The sequence below is a fragment of the Rhinopithecus roxellana genome, chromosome 2 (genome assembly GCF_007565055.1).
Source record: "Rhinopithecus roxellana isolate Shanxi Qingling chromosome 2, ASM756505v1, whole genome shotgun sequence".
Classification (NCBI taxonomy): Eukaryota; Metazoa; Chordata; class Mammalia; order Primates; family Cercopithecidae; genus Rhinopithecus; species Rhinopithecus roxellana.
In genome coordinates this window covers 18,578,226-18,595,514 of record NC_044550.1, presented here as the reverse complement: position 1 = coordinate 18,595,514, position 17,289 = coordinate 18,578,226, and the positions used below count along the sequence as shown (strand labels likewise).

At 39.0% G+C, this 17,289-nt stretch overlaps 1 protein-coding gene across 3 annotated transcripts in view; it reads right to left on the bottom strand.

Moving 5' to 3' along the window:
* Positions 1-17,289, bottom strand: part of AIMP1 (aminoacyl tRNA synthetase complex interacting multifunctional protein 1) — a 37,829-nt gene that overhangs the window by 6,145 nt on the left and 14,395 nt on the right. For all 3 annotated transcript variants that reach the window (XM_030915426.1, XM_030915434.1, XM_030915436.1), the window contains one exon: positions 12,510-12,678. In XM_030915426.1, coding sequence (XP_030771286.1) covers positions 12,510-12,678 — 169 coding nt within the window. The remainder of the gene's footprint in view (positions 1-12,509; positions 12,679-17,289) is intronic.

Genomic DNA, 17,289 nt, shown 5'->3' with positions numbered 1-17,289 from the left:
AACATGGTGAAACCCCATCTCTACTAAAAAATACAAAAAACTAGCCAGGCGAGGTGGCAGGCGCCTGTAGTCCCAGCTTACTTGGGAGGCTGAGGCAGGAGAATGGCGTAAACCCGGGAGGCGGAGCTTGCAGTGAGCTGAGATCCGGCCACTACACTCCAGCCTGGGCGACAGAGCGAGACTCCGTCTCAAAAAAAAAAAAAAAAAAATAATAAAAAATCTACCAATTAAAAAAAGCCCTGGTGTGGTGGCACATGCCATAGTCCTAGCTACTTGGGAGGCTGAGGTGGGAGGTTGGCTTGAGCCTAAAAGGCAGAGATCACAGTGGGCCAAGATAACACCACTGCACACCAAACTGGGTTACAGAGCCAGACCCCGTCTCAAAAAAATAAAAATAAAAAAAAAAGCAAGCCCTGAATCAGATGGATTCGCACCTGAATTCTACCAGATGTACAAAGAACTGGTACCAATTCTACTGAGACTATTCCAAAAAACTGAGAAAGAGAAGCACCTCCCTTATGCATCCTGTGAAGCCAGCATCAGCCTGACACCAAAAACTGTCAGAGACCATAAGGAAAAAAGAAAACTTTAGGCCAGTGTCTGATGAACACAAACACAAAAGTCCTCAACAAAATACTGGCAAATCAAATACAGCAGCACATCAAAAAGCCATATACCACAATCAAGTAGGCTTTATTTCTGGGATGCAAGGCTGGTTCAACATATGCAAATCAATAAATGTGATTCACGGGGGCGGAACAAGATGGCCGAATAGGAACAGCTCTAGTCTCCAACTCCCAACGCGAGCGACACAGAAGACAGGTGATTTCTGCATTTTCAACTGAGGTACTGGGGTCATCTCACTAGGGAGTGCCGGACAATCGGTGCTGGTCAGCTGCTGCAGCCCGACCAGCGAGAGCTGAAGCAGGGCGAGGCATCGCCTCACCTGGGAAGCGCAAGGGGGAAGGGAATCCCTTTTCCTAGCCAGGGGAACTGAGACACACAACACCTGGAAAATCGGGTAACTCCCACCCCAATACTGCACTTTAAGCAACAGGCACACCAGGAGAATATATCCCACACCTGGCCAGGAGGGTCCCAAGCCCACGGAGCCTCCCTCATTGCTAACACAGCAGTCTGCGATCTAACTGCAAGGCAGCAGCGAGGCTGGGGGAGGGGCGCCTGCCATTGCTGAGGCTTAAGTAGGTAAACAAAGCCGCTGGGAAGCTCTGGAACTGGGTGGAGCTCACAGCAGCTCAAGGAAACCTGCCTGTCTCTGTAGACTCCACTTTTGGGGACAGGGCACAGCTAAACAACAACAACAAAAAAAGCAGCAGAAGCCTTTGCAGACACAAACGACTCTGTCTGACAGCTTTGAAGAGAGCAGTGGATCTCCCAACACGGAGGTTGAGATCTGAGAAGGGACAGACTGCCTGCTCAAGTGGGTCCCTGATCCCTGAGTAGCCTCACTGGGAGACATCCCCCACTAGGGGCAGTCTGACACCCCACACCTCACAGGGTGGAGTACACCCCTGAGAGGAAGCTTCCAAAGGAAGAATCAGACAGGTACACTCTCTGTTCAGCAATATTCTATCTTCTGCAACCTCTGCGGCTGATACCCAGGCAAACAGGGTCTGGAGTGGACCTCAAGCAATCTCCAACAGACCTACAGCTGAGGGTCCTGACTGTCAGAAGGAAAACTATCAAACAGGAAGGACACCTAATCAAAACCCCATCAGTACGTCACCATCATCAAAGACCAGAGGCAGATAAAACCACAAAGATGGGGAAAAAGCAGGGCAGAAAACCTGGAAATTCAAAAAATAAGAGCGCATCTCCCCCTGCAAAGGAGCGCAGCCCATTGCCAGCAACGGATCAAAGCTGGTTAGAGAATGACTTTGACGAGATGAGAGAAGAAGGCTTCAGTCCATCAGACTTCTCAGAGCTAAAGGAGGAATTCGTACCCAGCGCAAAGAAACTAAAAATCTTGAAAAAAGAGTGGAAGAATTGACAGCTAGACTAATTAATGCAGAGATAAACGAAATGACAGAGATGAAAACCATGACACGAGAAATACATGACAAATGCACAAGCTTCAGTAACCGACTCGATCAACTGGAAGAAAGAGTATCAGCGATTGAGGATCAAATGAATGAAATGAAGCGAGAAGAGAAACCAAAAGAAAAAAGAAGAAAAAGAAATGAACAAAGCCTGCAAGAAGTATGGGATTATGTAAAAAGACCAAATCTACGTCTGATTGGGGTGCCTGAAAGTGAGGGGGAAAATGGAACCAAGTTGGAAAACACTCTTCAGGATATCATCCAGGAGAACTTCCCCAACCTAGTAGGGCAGGCCAACATTCAAATTCAGGAAATACAGAGAACGCCACAAAGATAATCTTCGAGAAGAGCAACTCCAAGACACATAATTGCCAGATTCACCAAAGTTGAAATGAAGGAAAAAATCTTAAGGGCAGCCAGAGAGAAAGGTCGGGTTACCCACAAAGGGAAGCCCATCAGACTAAGGGCACATCTCTCGGCAGAAACTCTACAAGCCAGAAGAGAGTGGGGCCCAATATTCAACATTCTTAAAGAAAAGAATTTTCAACCCAGAATTTCATATCCACCCAAACTAAGTTTCATAAGTGAAGGAGAAATAAAATCCTTTACAGATAAGCAAATGCTTAGAGATTTTGTCACCACCAGGCCTGCCTTACAAGAGAGCCTGAAGGAAGCCCTAAACATGGAAAGGAACAACCGGTACCAGCCATTGCAAAAACATGCCAAAATGTAAAGACCATGGAGGCTAGGAAGAAACTGCATCAACTAATGAGCAAAATAACCAGTTAATATCATAATGGCAGGATCAAGTTCACACATAACAATATTAACCTTAAATGTAAATGGACTAAATGCTCCAATTAAAAGACACAGACTGGCAAATTGGATAAAGAGTCAAGACCCATCAGTCTGCTGTATTCAGGAGACCCATCTCACATGCAGAGACATACAAAGGCTCAAAATAAAGGGATGGAGGAAGATCTACCAAGCAAATGGAGAACAAAAAAAAGCAGGGGTTGCAATCCTAGTCTCTGATAAAACAGACTTTAAACCATCAAAGATCAAAAGAGACAAAGAAGGCCATTACATAATGGTAAAGGGATCAATTCAACAGGAAGAGCTAACTATCCTAAATATATATGCACCCAATACAGGAGCACCCAGATTCATAAAGCAAGTCCTTAGAGACTTACAAAGAGACTTAGACTCCCATACAATAATAATGGGAGACTTCAACACTCCACTGTCAACATTAGACAGATCAACGAGACAGAAAGTTAACAAGGATATCCAGGAATTGAACTCATCTCTGCACCAAGCAGACCTAATAGACATCTATAGAACTCTCCACCCCAAATCAACAGAATATACATTCTTCTCAGCACCACATCGCACTTAGTCCAAAATTGACCACATAATTGGAAGTAAAGCACTCCTCAGCAAATGTAAAAGAACAGAGATTATAACAAACTGTCTCTCAGACCACAGTGCAAGCAAACTAGAACTCAGGACTAAGAAACTCAATCAAAACTGCTCAACTACATGGAAACTGAACAACCTGCTCCTGAATGACTACTGGGTACATAACAAAATGAAGGCAGAAATAAAGATGTTCTTTGAAACCAATGAGAACAAAGATACAACATACCAGAATCTCTGGGACACATTTAAAGCAGTGTGTAGAGGGAAATTTATAGCACTAAATGCCCACAAGAGAAAGCTGGAAAGATCTAAAATTGACACTCTAACATCACAATTAAAAGAACTAGAGAGGCAAGAGCAAACACATTCAAAAGCTAGCAGAAGGCAAGAAATAACTAAGATCAGAGCAGAACTGAAGGAGACAGAGACACAAAAAACCCTCCAAAAAATCAATGAATCCAGGAGTTGGTTTTTTGAAAAGATCAACAAAATTGACCGCTCGCAAGACTAATAAAGAAGAAAAGAGAGAGGAATCAAATAGACACAATAAAAAATGATAAAGGGGATATCACCACCGACCCCACAGAAATACAAACTACCATCAGAGAATACTATAAACACCTCTACGCAAATCAACTAGAAAATCTAGAAGAAATGGATAATTTCCTGGACACTTACACTCTTCCAAGACTAAACCAGGAAGAAGTTGAATCCCTGAATAAACCAATAGCAGGCTCTGAAATTGAGGCAATAATTAATAGCCTACCAACCAAAAAAAGTCCGGGACCAGATGGATTCACAGCTGAATTCTACCAGAGGTACAAGGAGGAGCTGGTACCATTCTTTCTGAAACTATTCCAATCAATAGAAAAAGAGGGAATCCTCCCTATCTCATTTTTTGAGGCCAACATCATCCTGATACCAAAGCCTGGCAGAGACACAACAAAAAAAGAGAATTTTAGACCAATATCCCTGATGAACATCGATGCAAAAATCCTCAATAAAATACTGGCAAACCGGATTCAGCAGCACATCAAAAAGCTTATCCACCATGATCAAGTGGGCTTCATCCCTGGGATGCAAGGCTGGTTCAACATTCGCAAATCAATAAATGTAATCCAGCATATAAACAGAACCAAAGACAAGAACCACATGATTATCTCAATAGATGCAGAATAGGCCTTTGACAAAATTCAACAGCCCTTCATGCTAAAAACGCTCAATAAATTCGGTATTGATGGAATGTACCTCAAAATAATAAGAGCTATTTATGACAAACCCACAGCCAATATCATACTGAATGGGCAAAAACTGGAAAAAATTCCCTTTGAAAACTGGCACAAGACAGGGATACCCTCTCTCACCACTCCTATTCAACATAATGTGGGAAGTTCTGGCTAGGGCAATCAGGCAAGAGAAAGAAATCAAGGGTATTCAGTTAGGAAAAGAAGAAGTCAAATTGTCCCGGTTGGCAGATGACATGATTGTATATTTAGAAAACCCCATTGTCTCAGCCCAAAATCTCCTTAAGCTAATAAGCAACTTCAGCAAAGTCTCAGGATACAAAATTAACGTGCAAAAATCACAAGCATTCTTATACACCAGTAACAGACAAACAGAGAGCCAAATCATGAATGAACTTCCATTCACAATTGCTTCAAAGAGAATAAAATACCTAGGAATCCAACTTACAAGGTATGTAAAGGACCTCTTCAAGGAGAACTACAAACCACTGCTCAGTGAAATCAAAGAGGACACAAACAAATGGAAGAACATACCATGCTCATGGATAGGAAGAATCAATATCGTGAAAATGGCCATACTGCCCAAGGTAATTTATAGATTCAATGCCATCCCCATCAAGCTACCAATGAGTTTCTTCACAGAATTGGAAAAAACTGCTTTAAAATTCATATGGAACCAAAAAAGAGTCCGCATTGCCAAGACAATCCTAAGTCAAAAGGACAAAGCTGGAGGCGTCACACTACCTGACTTCAAAGTATACTACAAGGCTACAGTAACCAAAACAGCATGGTACTGGTACCAAAACAGAGATATAGACCAATGGAACAGAACAGAGTCCTCAGAAATTATACCACACATCTACAGCCATCTGATCTTTGACAAACCTGAGAGAAACAAGAAATGGGGAAAGGACTCCCTATTTAATAAATGGTGCTGGGAAAATTGGCTAGCCATAAGTAGAAAGCTGAAACTGGATCCTTTCCTTACTCCTTATACGAAAATTAATTCAAGATGGATTAGAGACTTAAATGTTAGACCAAATACCATAAAAACCCTAGAAGAAAACCTAGGTAGTACCATTCAGGACATAGGCATGGGCAAGGACTTCATGTCTAAAACACCAAAAGCAACGGCAACAAAAGCCAAAATTGACAAATGGGATCTAATTAAACTAAAGAGCTTCTGCACAGCAAAAGAAACTTCCACCAGAGTGAACAGGCAACCTAAAGAATGGGAGAAGATTTTTGCAATCTACTCATCTGACAAAGGGCTAATATCCAGAATCTACAAAGAACTCAAACAAATATACAATAAAAAAAAAAAAACCCCATCAAAAAGTGGGCAAAGGATATGAACAGACATTTCTCAAAAGACGACATTCATACAGCCAACAGTCACATGAAAAAATGCTCATCATCACTGGCCATCAGAGAAATGCAAATCAAAACCACAGTGAGATACCATCTCACACCAGTTAGAATGGTAATCATTAAAAAGTCAGGAAACAACAGGTGTTGGAGAGGATGTGGAGAAATAGGAACACTTTTACACTGTTGGTGGGATTGTAAACTAGTTCAACCATTATGGAAAACAGTATGGCGATTCCTCAAGGATGTAGAACTAGATGTACCATATGACCCAGCCATCCCACTACTGGGTATATACCCAAAGGATTATAAATCATGCTGCTATAAAGACACATGCACACGTGTGTTTACTGCAGCACTATTCACAATAGCAAAGACTTGGAATCAACCCAAATGTCCATCTGTGACAGACTGGATTAAGAAAATTTGGCACATATATACCATGGAATACTATGCAGCCATAAAAAAGGATGAGTTTGCGTCCTTTGTAGGGACATGGATGCAGCTGGAAACCATCATTCTTAGCAAACTATCACAAGAACAGAAAACCAAACACCGCATGTTCTCACTCATAGGTGGGAACTGAACAATGAGATCACCTGGACTCTGGAAGGGGAACATCAAACACCAGGGCCTATCATGGGGAGGGGGGAGGTGGGAGGGATTGCATTGGGAGTTATACATGATATAAATGATGAATTGATGGGTGCTGACGAGTTGATGGGTGCAGCACACCAACATGGCACAAGTATACATATGTAACAAACCTGCACGTTATGCACTTGCACCCTAGAACTTAAAGTACAATAAAAAAAAAAAGTGATTCACCACGTAAATAGAAGACCAAAAATTATATAATCATCTCAACAAATACAGAAAAAGCTTTAAGTAAAATCTACATCCTTTCATGATAAAATCCTCAATAGACTAGGCATCAAAGGAACATACTTCAAAATAATAAGGGCTATCTATGGCAAACCCACAGCCAACATAATACCTAATAGGCAAAAGCTGGAACCATTTCCCTTGAAAACTGGAACAAAACAGGGATGCCCACTTTCATCACTCCTCTTCAACATAGAACTGAACTGGAAGTCCTAGATAGAGCAATCAAGCAAGAGAAAGAAAAGGCATCCAAATAGGAAAAGAAGAAGTCAAATTATCTCTCTTCACTGAGTTATGATTCTGTACCTAAAAAACACTAAAGACTCGTCAAAAGGCTCCCAGAGCTGATAAATGACTTTAGTAAAGTTTCTGGATATAAAATCAATGCACAAAAATCAACAGCATTTCTATACACCAAAGTTCAAGCTGAGAGTCAAATCAAGAACACAATCCCAATTACAATAGGCACACAAAAAATGAAATATCTAGGAATGCACCGAATGAAGGAGGTGAAAGATCTCTACAAGGAGGACTATAAAATACTGCTGAAAGAAATCACAGATGATACAAACACAAGGAAAAACATTGTACACTCATGGATTGGAAAAATCAGTATTGTTAAAATTGCCTTACTGCCCAAACTAATCTACAGAGTTAATACTATTACTATCAAACTACATACAACATCACTTATAACAGAATTAGAAAAAACTTTTCTAAAATTTGCATGGAATGAGAAAAGAGTCCAAATAGACAAAATAATTCTAAGCAAAAAGAACATAACTGGAGGCATCACACTACCCAACTTCAAACTATACTACAAGGCTACAGCGACCAAAACAGAAGCGTACTACTGGTACAAAGACAGACACATAGACAAATGGAACAAGATAGAGGACCTGGAAATAAAGCTGCACACTTACAACCATTTGATTTTCAACAAGTCAACAATAACAAGCAATGGGAAAAAACTCTCTATTCAATAAACGGTGCTGGAATAAATGGCTAGTCATATGCAGAAGAATGAAATAGGACCCTTATATTTCACCATGTACAAAAGATAACTCAAGATGGATTCAATAATTAAAAATAAGACCTAAAACTGTAAAAATCCTAGAAGAAAATCTAGGAAATACCCTTCTCAATATCACCCTTGGCAAAAATTCTAGGAAATACCCTTCTCAGTATTACCTTTGGTAAAAATTTACGATCAAGTCTCCAAAAGCAGTTGCAACAAAAACAAAAGTTGACAAGTGGGAGCTGATTAAACTAAAGAGCTTCTGCACGGCAAAATAAACTATCAGCAGAGTAAACAGACACACTAAGGAATGGGAAAAAATATTCGCAAACTATGCATCCAACAAAACTCTAATATCTAGAATCCATAAGGAACTTAATTCAACAAGCAAAAAACAAATAACTCCATTAAAACATGGACAAAGAACATGAACAGACACTTCTCAACCGAAGACATATATATTGCAAACAAGTATCAAAATGCTCAACATCACATAAGTGCAAATCAAAACCACAATGAGATACCATCTCATACCAGTCACAATGGCTGTTAAGAAGACAAAAAACAAACAAACAAACAAACAAAAAAACAAAAAAAAAAACACAGCTGTTGGCAAGGTGGTAGAGAAAAGGGAATGAAAATTAGTTTGGCCACTGTGAAAAACAGTTTGGAGTTTCTCAGAGAACTTAAAACAGAACTACCATTTGACCTAGCAATCCCATTACTGGGTATATACTCAAAGAAAAATAGATTATTCTACCAAAAAGACAAATACACTTGTATGTTCACTGCAGCACTCTTCACAATAGCAAAGACATGGAATCAACTCAGGTGTCCATTAACAGTGGATTGGATTTAAAAAATGTGGTACACATATACTATGGAATACCATGCAGCCTTAAAAAAAGAAAATTATATCCTTTGCAGCAACATGGATGCAGCTGGAAGCCATTATCCTAAGTAACTCAACACAGGAACAGGAAATCAAATACAATATGTCTTCACTTATAAGTGAGAGCTAAACCTAAACATTGAGTATACACAGACATGAAGATGGAAATAAAACGCACTGAGTACTACTAGGAGGGAGGTCAGGAGTGGGGTGAGGGTTGAAAAATCACCTATTAGGTACTATGCTCACTACCTGGGTGATGGGATCACTCCTACACTAAACCTAAAGGACATACAATTTGCCAGTATAAGAAATCTGTATCCCTTGAGCCTAAAATACAAGTTGAAAAAAACTCCAAAAAAACTTAGTTTAATTTTATTGCACCACTAATAATTTGTTCACACACACACACACACACACAAATCCTGAGTCATTTCTACAAATATGTCTCCAAAGTGTTCTTACTTTTGAACCTAATTCTATTTATCTTTATTTATATCTGCCTTTCCCAATTACTCTAGTCAAATAAATATCCTTTAAATGCAGTCTTTTAATTTCTAACTGTTTTTTCTTTTATCAGGTCCTTCCTCTTATATGAGATAAATACTTATTCTATATCTGCCAAGAATCCTTTCTCTTCTGCTTCAAAGACCTATTTTAAGAAACTTTCTCACACATTATGAAGGTTCATCTGTCTCAAGAGTATTTTTCTGTCTCAGGAGTATTTTTATTAGAGAAAACAGGCAATACAAAATGAAACTTCCTTTTAGATTATTAAAATCATTACATTTTAACTTATTTTCTCTATATCCTGAAGTTGAGTAAAAACATGTGCAAGTATATTATTAGATGAAATTTATAATTATAAATCTAAACTTTTCATCTCTGTCTTTCTGTACTGCAGCATGAGACAATCTACAGCGTAAGTGATTTTGCAGCACATGAATCTGTTCTCTCTCCATGTCATACTTTTCTGCTATGTTGGTATTAATATTATTGCTTTAGTTAGGATAAAATCTCTCTGTGGTGTTGTGTTAGTCTGTTCTCACGCTGCTAATAAAGATATACCTGAGGTTGGGTAATTTCTAAAGGAAAGAGGTTTAATTGACTTACAGTTCCACATGGCTATGGAGGTCTCACCATCATGGCAGAAGGTTAAAGAGGAGCATGTGTTACAAGGCAGCAGGCAAGAGCGCGTTGTGTATGGGAACTGCCCTTTTATAAAACCATCAGCTCTCATGAGACTTATTCACTATCATGAGAACAGCACAGGAAAAACCCTCCCCCAGTATTCAATTACCTCCTACCAGGTCCCTCCCACGACAGGTGAAAATTGTGGGAGCTATAATTCAAGATGAGATTTGGGTGGGGACACAGCCAAACCATATAATTTCAACCCGGCGCCTCCCAAATCTCATGTCCTCACATTTCAAAACCAATCATGCCTTCCCAACAGTCCCCCAAAGTCTTAACTCATTTCAGTATTAATTCAAAAGTCCACAGTCCAACATATCATCTGAGACAAGGCAAGTCCCTTCTGCCTATGAGCCATAAAATCAAAAGCAAGTTAGTTACTTCCCAGATACATTGGGGGTACAGGCATTGGGTAAATACACCATTCCAAATGGGAGAAATTGACCAAAACAAAGGGCCTACAGGCCCCATCCAAGTCCAAAATCCAATGGGGTAGTCATTAAACCTCAAAGTTCCAAAATAATCTCCTTTGACTCCATGTCTCACATGCAGGTCATGCTGATGAAAGAGGTGGGCTGCCATGGCCTTGGGTAGCTCTACCCGTGGCTTTGTAGGGCACAGCCACCATCCCAGCTGCTTTCACAGGCTGGCGTTGAGTGTCTATAGCTTTTCCAGGCACACTGTGGAAGCTGTGGGTGGATCTATGATTCTAGGGTCTGGAGGACAGTGGCCTTCTTCTCACAGCTCCACTAGGCAGTGCCCCAGTGGGGATTCTGTGTGTGGGGGGTCCCATCCCACAGTTCCTTTCTGCACTGTCCTAGTAGAGGTTCACGACAGCCCTGCTCCTGCAGCAAATTGCTGCCAGGACATACAGGGGTTTCCATACATCTTCTGAAATCTAGGCAGAGGCTCCCAAACCTCAATTCTTGATTTCTGTGCCTCCATAGGCTCAACACCATGTGGAAGCTGCCAAGGCTTAGGGGCTTGCACTCTCTAAAGCAAGGGCCTGAGCTGTACCTTGGCCCTTTTTAGCCATGGCTGGAGCAGCTGGGAAGCAGGGCACCTAGTCCCTAAGCTGCACACGGCATGGGGGCCCTGGGCCCAGCTCAGGAAATCATTTTTTCCTCCTCAGGTCCTGTGATGGGAGGGGCTGCTGTGAAGGTCTTTGAAATGCCCTGGAGACGTTTTCCCCATTGTCTTGGCAATTAACATTTGGTTTCTCATTGCTTATGCAAATTTTTGCAGCTGGCAGAAACGGGTTTTTCTTTCCTACTGCATCGATAATCTGAACATTTTTCAGACTTTTATGCTCTGCTTCCCTTTTAAACATGTTCCAATTCCAAACCATGTATTTGTGAATGAATAAAACTGAATGCTTAGGAGCACCCAAGTCACCTCTTAAATGCTCTGCTGCTTAGAAATTTCTTCTGCCAGATACCCCAAATCATCTGTCTCAAGTTCAAAGTTCCACAGATCTCTAGGGAAAGGGCAAAATGCCACCAGTCTCTTTGCTAAAGCTTAGCAAGAGTCACTTTTGCTTCAGTTCCCAACAAGTTCCTCATCTCTATCTGAGACCACCTCAGCTTTGACTTTATTGTCCATATCACTATCAGCATTTTGGTCAAAGCCATTCAACAAGTCTCTAGAAAGTTCCAAACTTTCCCACATTTTCCTATCTCCTGAGCCCTGCAAGTATCCAGGAAGTGCCAAACTGTTTCACATTTTCCTATCTTTTTCTGAACCCTCCAAACTGTTCCAACTTCTGCCTGTTACAGAGTTCCAAAGTCGCTTCTACACTTTCAGGTATCTTTACAGCAGCGCTCTACTACCCAGTATCAATTTACTGTATTAGTCTATCCTCACACTGCTAATAAAGATACACCCAAGGCTGGGTAATATATAAAAGAAAGAGGTTTAATTGACCCACAGTTCCACATGGCTGCAGAGGCCTCACAATCATGGCACAAGACAAAGGAGGAGCAAAGGCATGTCTTATATAGTAGCAAGCAAGACAGTGCGTGTGGGGAAACTGCCCTTTTATAAAACCATAAGATCCCATGAGACTTATTTACCATCATGAGAACAGCACAGGCAAAACCTGCCCCCAGGATTCAGTTACCTCCCATTGGGTCCCTCCCATGACATGTGGGGATTATGGGAGTTACAATTTAAGATGAGATTTTGGTGGGGACATAGTCAAATCATATCAGGTGTTTCATACATGTACATTCGTGGGGAGGAGAATGGTTACAAGGTTTACTCAATGTGTCATCTTGAGCCAAATTTGAAAAAACAATAGTTAATAATGGTCATTTAATTTAAGACTTATGATTCTTACACAGGACTGATTTTAACCTTTAAACATTACAAACATCACTTTGATAACTGATTCCAAAACTATTAAGTAATTACTAGTAAATACCCACCTGGGAAAGCATCAAAAGTAATTCTGTCTCCGGGAACAGACCCATTTGGAGGAGCCAAGATTTCAACTTTCTCTGGTGAACTAGCACACATGACCATTGCTTGAGATAATACTCCCCTCATCTTTGCAGGTTTCAGGTTACAAAGTAAAATCACCATCCGATTTTGCATCTGTATGAAATATAAACTGGTAAGTAAAGATGTACATAGATTAAGCCTAATCATATCCAGACTACATTAAGCTACATCTAATATGCTAAGTATCAAATGTTCTACTTTTGTGGATGTACCTTTGTCTTTGTGTGCCCAAAGTCTCTTATTGTTGTTATAAAGCTTTGCATAAACATGAAAAAAAAAAAATTCCTCCAAATTGATAATACATTATGGTTGAAAGAGCAGAGGAATTTCAGTTAAAAATTTACTGAATGAATAAATAAATGAGTGAAATAGATTTGGTTGTGAATTTCAGCTGCCATTTACTAGCAATGAGAATGCATAAAGTTGACATTCCTGTTTCCTCAAAAATGAGAGAAATAATATTGAAGAGTTGTCATAAGGATTAAATCATAACATGCATATAAAGCATTTAGCCTAGCATTAGAATTAAAATGGACACATTTACACATGTGCATTTTCTTCCCTATACATTTGATCATTTCCAGAGCTGTGCTACATTTATTTTTTAATTTAAAAAAAAATTGGTTGGGCATGGTGGCTCACTCCTATAATCCCAGCTTCTTGGGAAGCTGAGGCAGGCAGATTGCTCGAGCCCAGTTTTTTTTTCAAGATCAGACTGGGCAAAATGGCAAAACCCAGTCTCTACAAAAAATAAAAAAATTCACTGGGCATGGTGGCATGCAGCTATAGTCCCAGCTACTTGGGAGGCTGAGGTGGAAGGACTGCTTGAGTCTGGAGGCTGCAATGAGCCTTGATTATGCCACTGAATTCTAGCTTGGGCAAGAGTGAGACCCTGTCTCAGAAAAAAAAAAAAAAAAAGATCATTTAACAATTCCAGCATCATGCATCATGCAACTAACATGCAGGGCTATTTCTACAACTTTTTAATGGAAGCAAACAGACATTTCTTTAATCTTCAAATTTGAAGTGTCTTAATTTTTTTCTCCAACTAGCAAAAGTAAGAAATATAGTTATTTAAATTCTTTCAACATTTTAAAAATGAATCATACAAGAGGATTATTGCTTGAAGGAGAAAAAAAGAAGCATTCTAGATAAAAGATGGTATTATAAAATAAATGTTATATGCGAATTTACTCTGAAATACTGTGATTTTAAAAAATCAGCCTAAGAGTCAAATTTGAAATGAATTAGGGAGTCTTCATAAACAATATTTCTCTTCAAATGCTTCAAATAACTTGACAATGTCACATATATGAGAACTTAAAAGTTACAGCAAAAATGTTTAAGAGTAGCAAAAGGATTAGTTAGAAGCAATCCTTTAAAGATCTGATGATAGCTATGAACCTTTTCCCTAGAAAAATGTACAACCTACAAAATAGAGTATGCAATTTTGAGTACTAAGTGTTCCTGCTTTATAGAATGTCTACTAGTAATATCTTTTTTTTTTTTTTAACTTTTATTTTAGGTTGTATCTTGATGGGTTAGATGCAGATGTTGATAAAAATAGCTTTGCTTATGGTTGTGAATGATGGCTGCTGGAAGAGAAAAAATAGTCCACAACTTATAAGAACAGAAAAGATGAAGCCCAAATGAGGAGTTTTTCCAATTTAAGCTGGCTCAAGATCAGTTGGTTCTTTTCTCTAGGGCTCCTAACTTCATAAGGAGTTGTGAATCAGTCCTGGTCCTACGTAACATAAATATTAAAAAGTAAAAAAAGCACATGCATATGCCAAGTCTATTTCTTTTTTCCTAGATAAGAGAAACTTCACTGATCTCCTTAATTCCATCTTCCTCCCATCAACAGAGCAGCCAGAATGATCCTATTAAAATGTCAGGCTGACCAATGTTATTCTTTTGCTCTAAAATCCTACAATGGCTTTCATCTTACTCAGAAAAAATGCCAAACTCTTTACAATGATCTATAAGACATTTGGCATCCTTATCTCTGATTTCATCTCCCATAACTTTCTCAGTTATTAACCCTGCTCTATTCATATCGGCCTCCTGTTCCTTGAACATCCCAGGCATCCATCTCTCCCAGGGCTGCCTGAAATGCTCTTCAGCCAGATAAACACATGACTTGCTTTCATTTTCTTAGACCTTTACTCAAAAGTCACTTTCTTTATGAAGTCTTCCCTGGGTACTTTATATAAAATATCAATATCATCCTGGCTTTGATACTTACTAGATTCTTTCCCTATTTGATTTTTCTCTTGGCACTTATCACTATTTAACATACTAAATATTTACTTATGCCTCGGTAATATTTCTGACTCCCTTATACGAATGTGAGCTTCATAAAGGCAGGGCTATTTTTAAAAATATGTTTGCTGCTTGGGTGTGATGGTTCACACCTGTAATCCCAGCATTTTGGGAGGCAAAGGCAGGCGGATCATCTGAGGTCAGGAGTTCGAGACCAGGCTGGTCAACACAGTGAAATCCCGTCTCCAATAAAAATACAAAAAACTAGCCGGGCATGGTGGGCTACTTGGCAGGTTAAGGCAGGAGAACTGCTTGAATCCGGGAGGCAGGCAGTGGTTGTAGTGAGCTGAGATTGCCCCACTGCACTCCAGCCTAGGTGACAGAGTGAGACTCTGTCTCAAAAAAAAAAAAAAAGAACAAAAAGTTTATCTATCTCTGTATTTTCATTTGTTTCTGTATCCTTCACTTAGGTGCTTAATAAATACTTGCAGCTATAAATATAATTGAATGAACACAGCGATTTGTTCAAGTTCACAAAACCAAGAAGCAGCAGAGTAGCAATAAACAAAGGCAGAACTATCTTAATGTTGAAATCCATATTCTTTGCAATATCTCCGAAGCACCATGGGACAGAGGAAATAGGTAGATGATTCAAATCACTATAGAAGACATCTAGAAAGAGGACATTTAAAACTATTACTGTCTTTGATTCTTTCCACTGTTACTAGATTTTTTAAAAACCACTTATTTCTTCAAGAAAGTAAATATGGTATTCAAAAGTAAAGAAAAAGGAAGAAAGTAAACCTTTGTTGAGGAGGTTTGAAAGCTTATAAGAAAAAAAGAGCAACAGTTAGAAAACACTGCTCTGAAGGGTATCATCATGGAGTATCAATTTGCTTTTAAAACAGTTATCACGCAAAGTTATCCTTCATAAAATATACCATCAATACTTTTAACATATTCCAAATACCCAGCTCTAATTTCACTATATAAAGAATTAAATTCTAAATAGAGAATAATATTATATAAACTGTAACCATGGTTTGTTTTCTGAAGTTACACGAAAGCACAGTTCCCAGTGCTAAACTCACCAGAAGAAAGGAAAAGTGGAGATACTCTAACCTCCTATTAGTTTCTTTTATGAAACACTTAAAACCCAAACTTCACTGGCTCAGATAATTATCATTAGAGACCTAAAAGAAATGAGCTCGTTAAGTAGGAAACAGAAGCAATCACTTCCTTGTACTCTTGATGATAGGTCAATATTGATCTATTACCTGTACCGTGTTCCAGCAATGCTGAAATTAGAGAGCCAAAACAAAAGCCCAGGCCAGGGATCAAAACTACAATTTTGATGCACTTCTGATACAACTGTCTACCAAATAAGTAAAGGAAATAAGTAAGGAACCCTAGACAGAAAAAACAAGTAACACTCTTGCTTTTTTGAGACATGGTAAAAAAAGATACTTGAGTCTCTCCTTAACCTTCCGTAAGTATAACACTAGCAGAAAAGTAAAGATAAACACCAAATAATCACAACTGACCTTGCACCTCAACTATGGAATGGTTGAAACTGTGTTAAAGAGTCTAACTTCCACCTAAAGTAATGCTATCCATTACTAAGTGTTAACCAATTTCTGTCTTAAGAAAACAGCAGGGGGATGGGAAGGGTGGGGGTGGGGCTTAGTTCTCAATTAAGAAACAAGACATCAGGATTTTCATGTAAAATTCCATGTGTAAGTATTTTATGAAATACTATGAAAGATAAACTGAAACTTTTTGGGATTGCATTCTTTCCTTGGCCCAGCAGTTTGTAATTTGTGACCTTGGTCATATGCATGGCTCTATAAACTACACAGTACCTGTAGTTAGAAGCTTCATGACTAACTCCACCTTGAATGGTAAACAGTAAAGCTGAACAGTATAGGGATTAAAGATAATCGGCCTTAGAGTGAGATAAATAAGTGTGTGTGTGTGTGTGTGTGTATATATAAAATGAGTACGTGTATATATATAATGAGTGTGTATATATATATAATGACTGTATATATATGTATCTCTATAGATAGAGATATATAACTTAGTTCACTTTCCTAAATGTCATCTGTAAATGGGGATGATACTACTGAGAGTTGTATATAGTAAGAAATAAAATAGCATGTGAAAAAAATTTATCTATTAAGTACTTCTAACATAACAGTCATCATAATTATCTTTATCACTGTTTCATGATGGAATTTTATCATTCCTTGCTTTTTAAAATCATGTATTATAAACCCAGAAAGCATCAATCTAAAAGTATGAGAACAAGTTTTATTTCTCTAAAACCCAAAAAATACTTTCATACTTGAGGAAAAATGAGGAGAGGGGATCATGGAGATTGAACTTGCAATTTTTAATAGTATTCTTCTATTTGTTAAAAATGGGATGTTTTGTATTTTG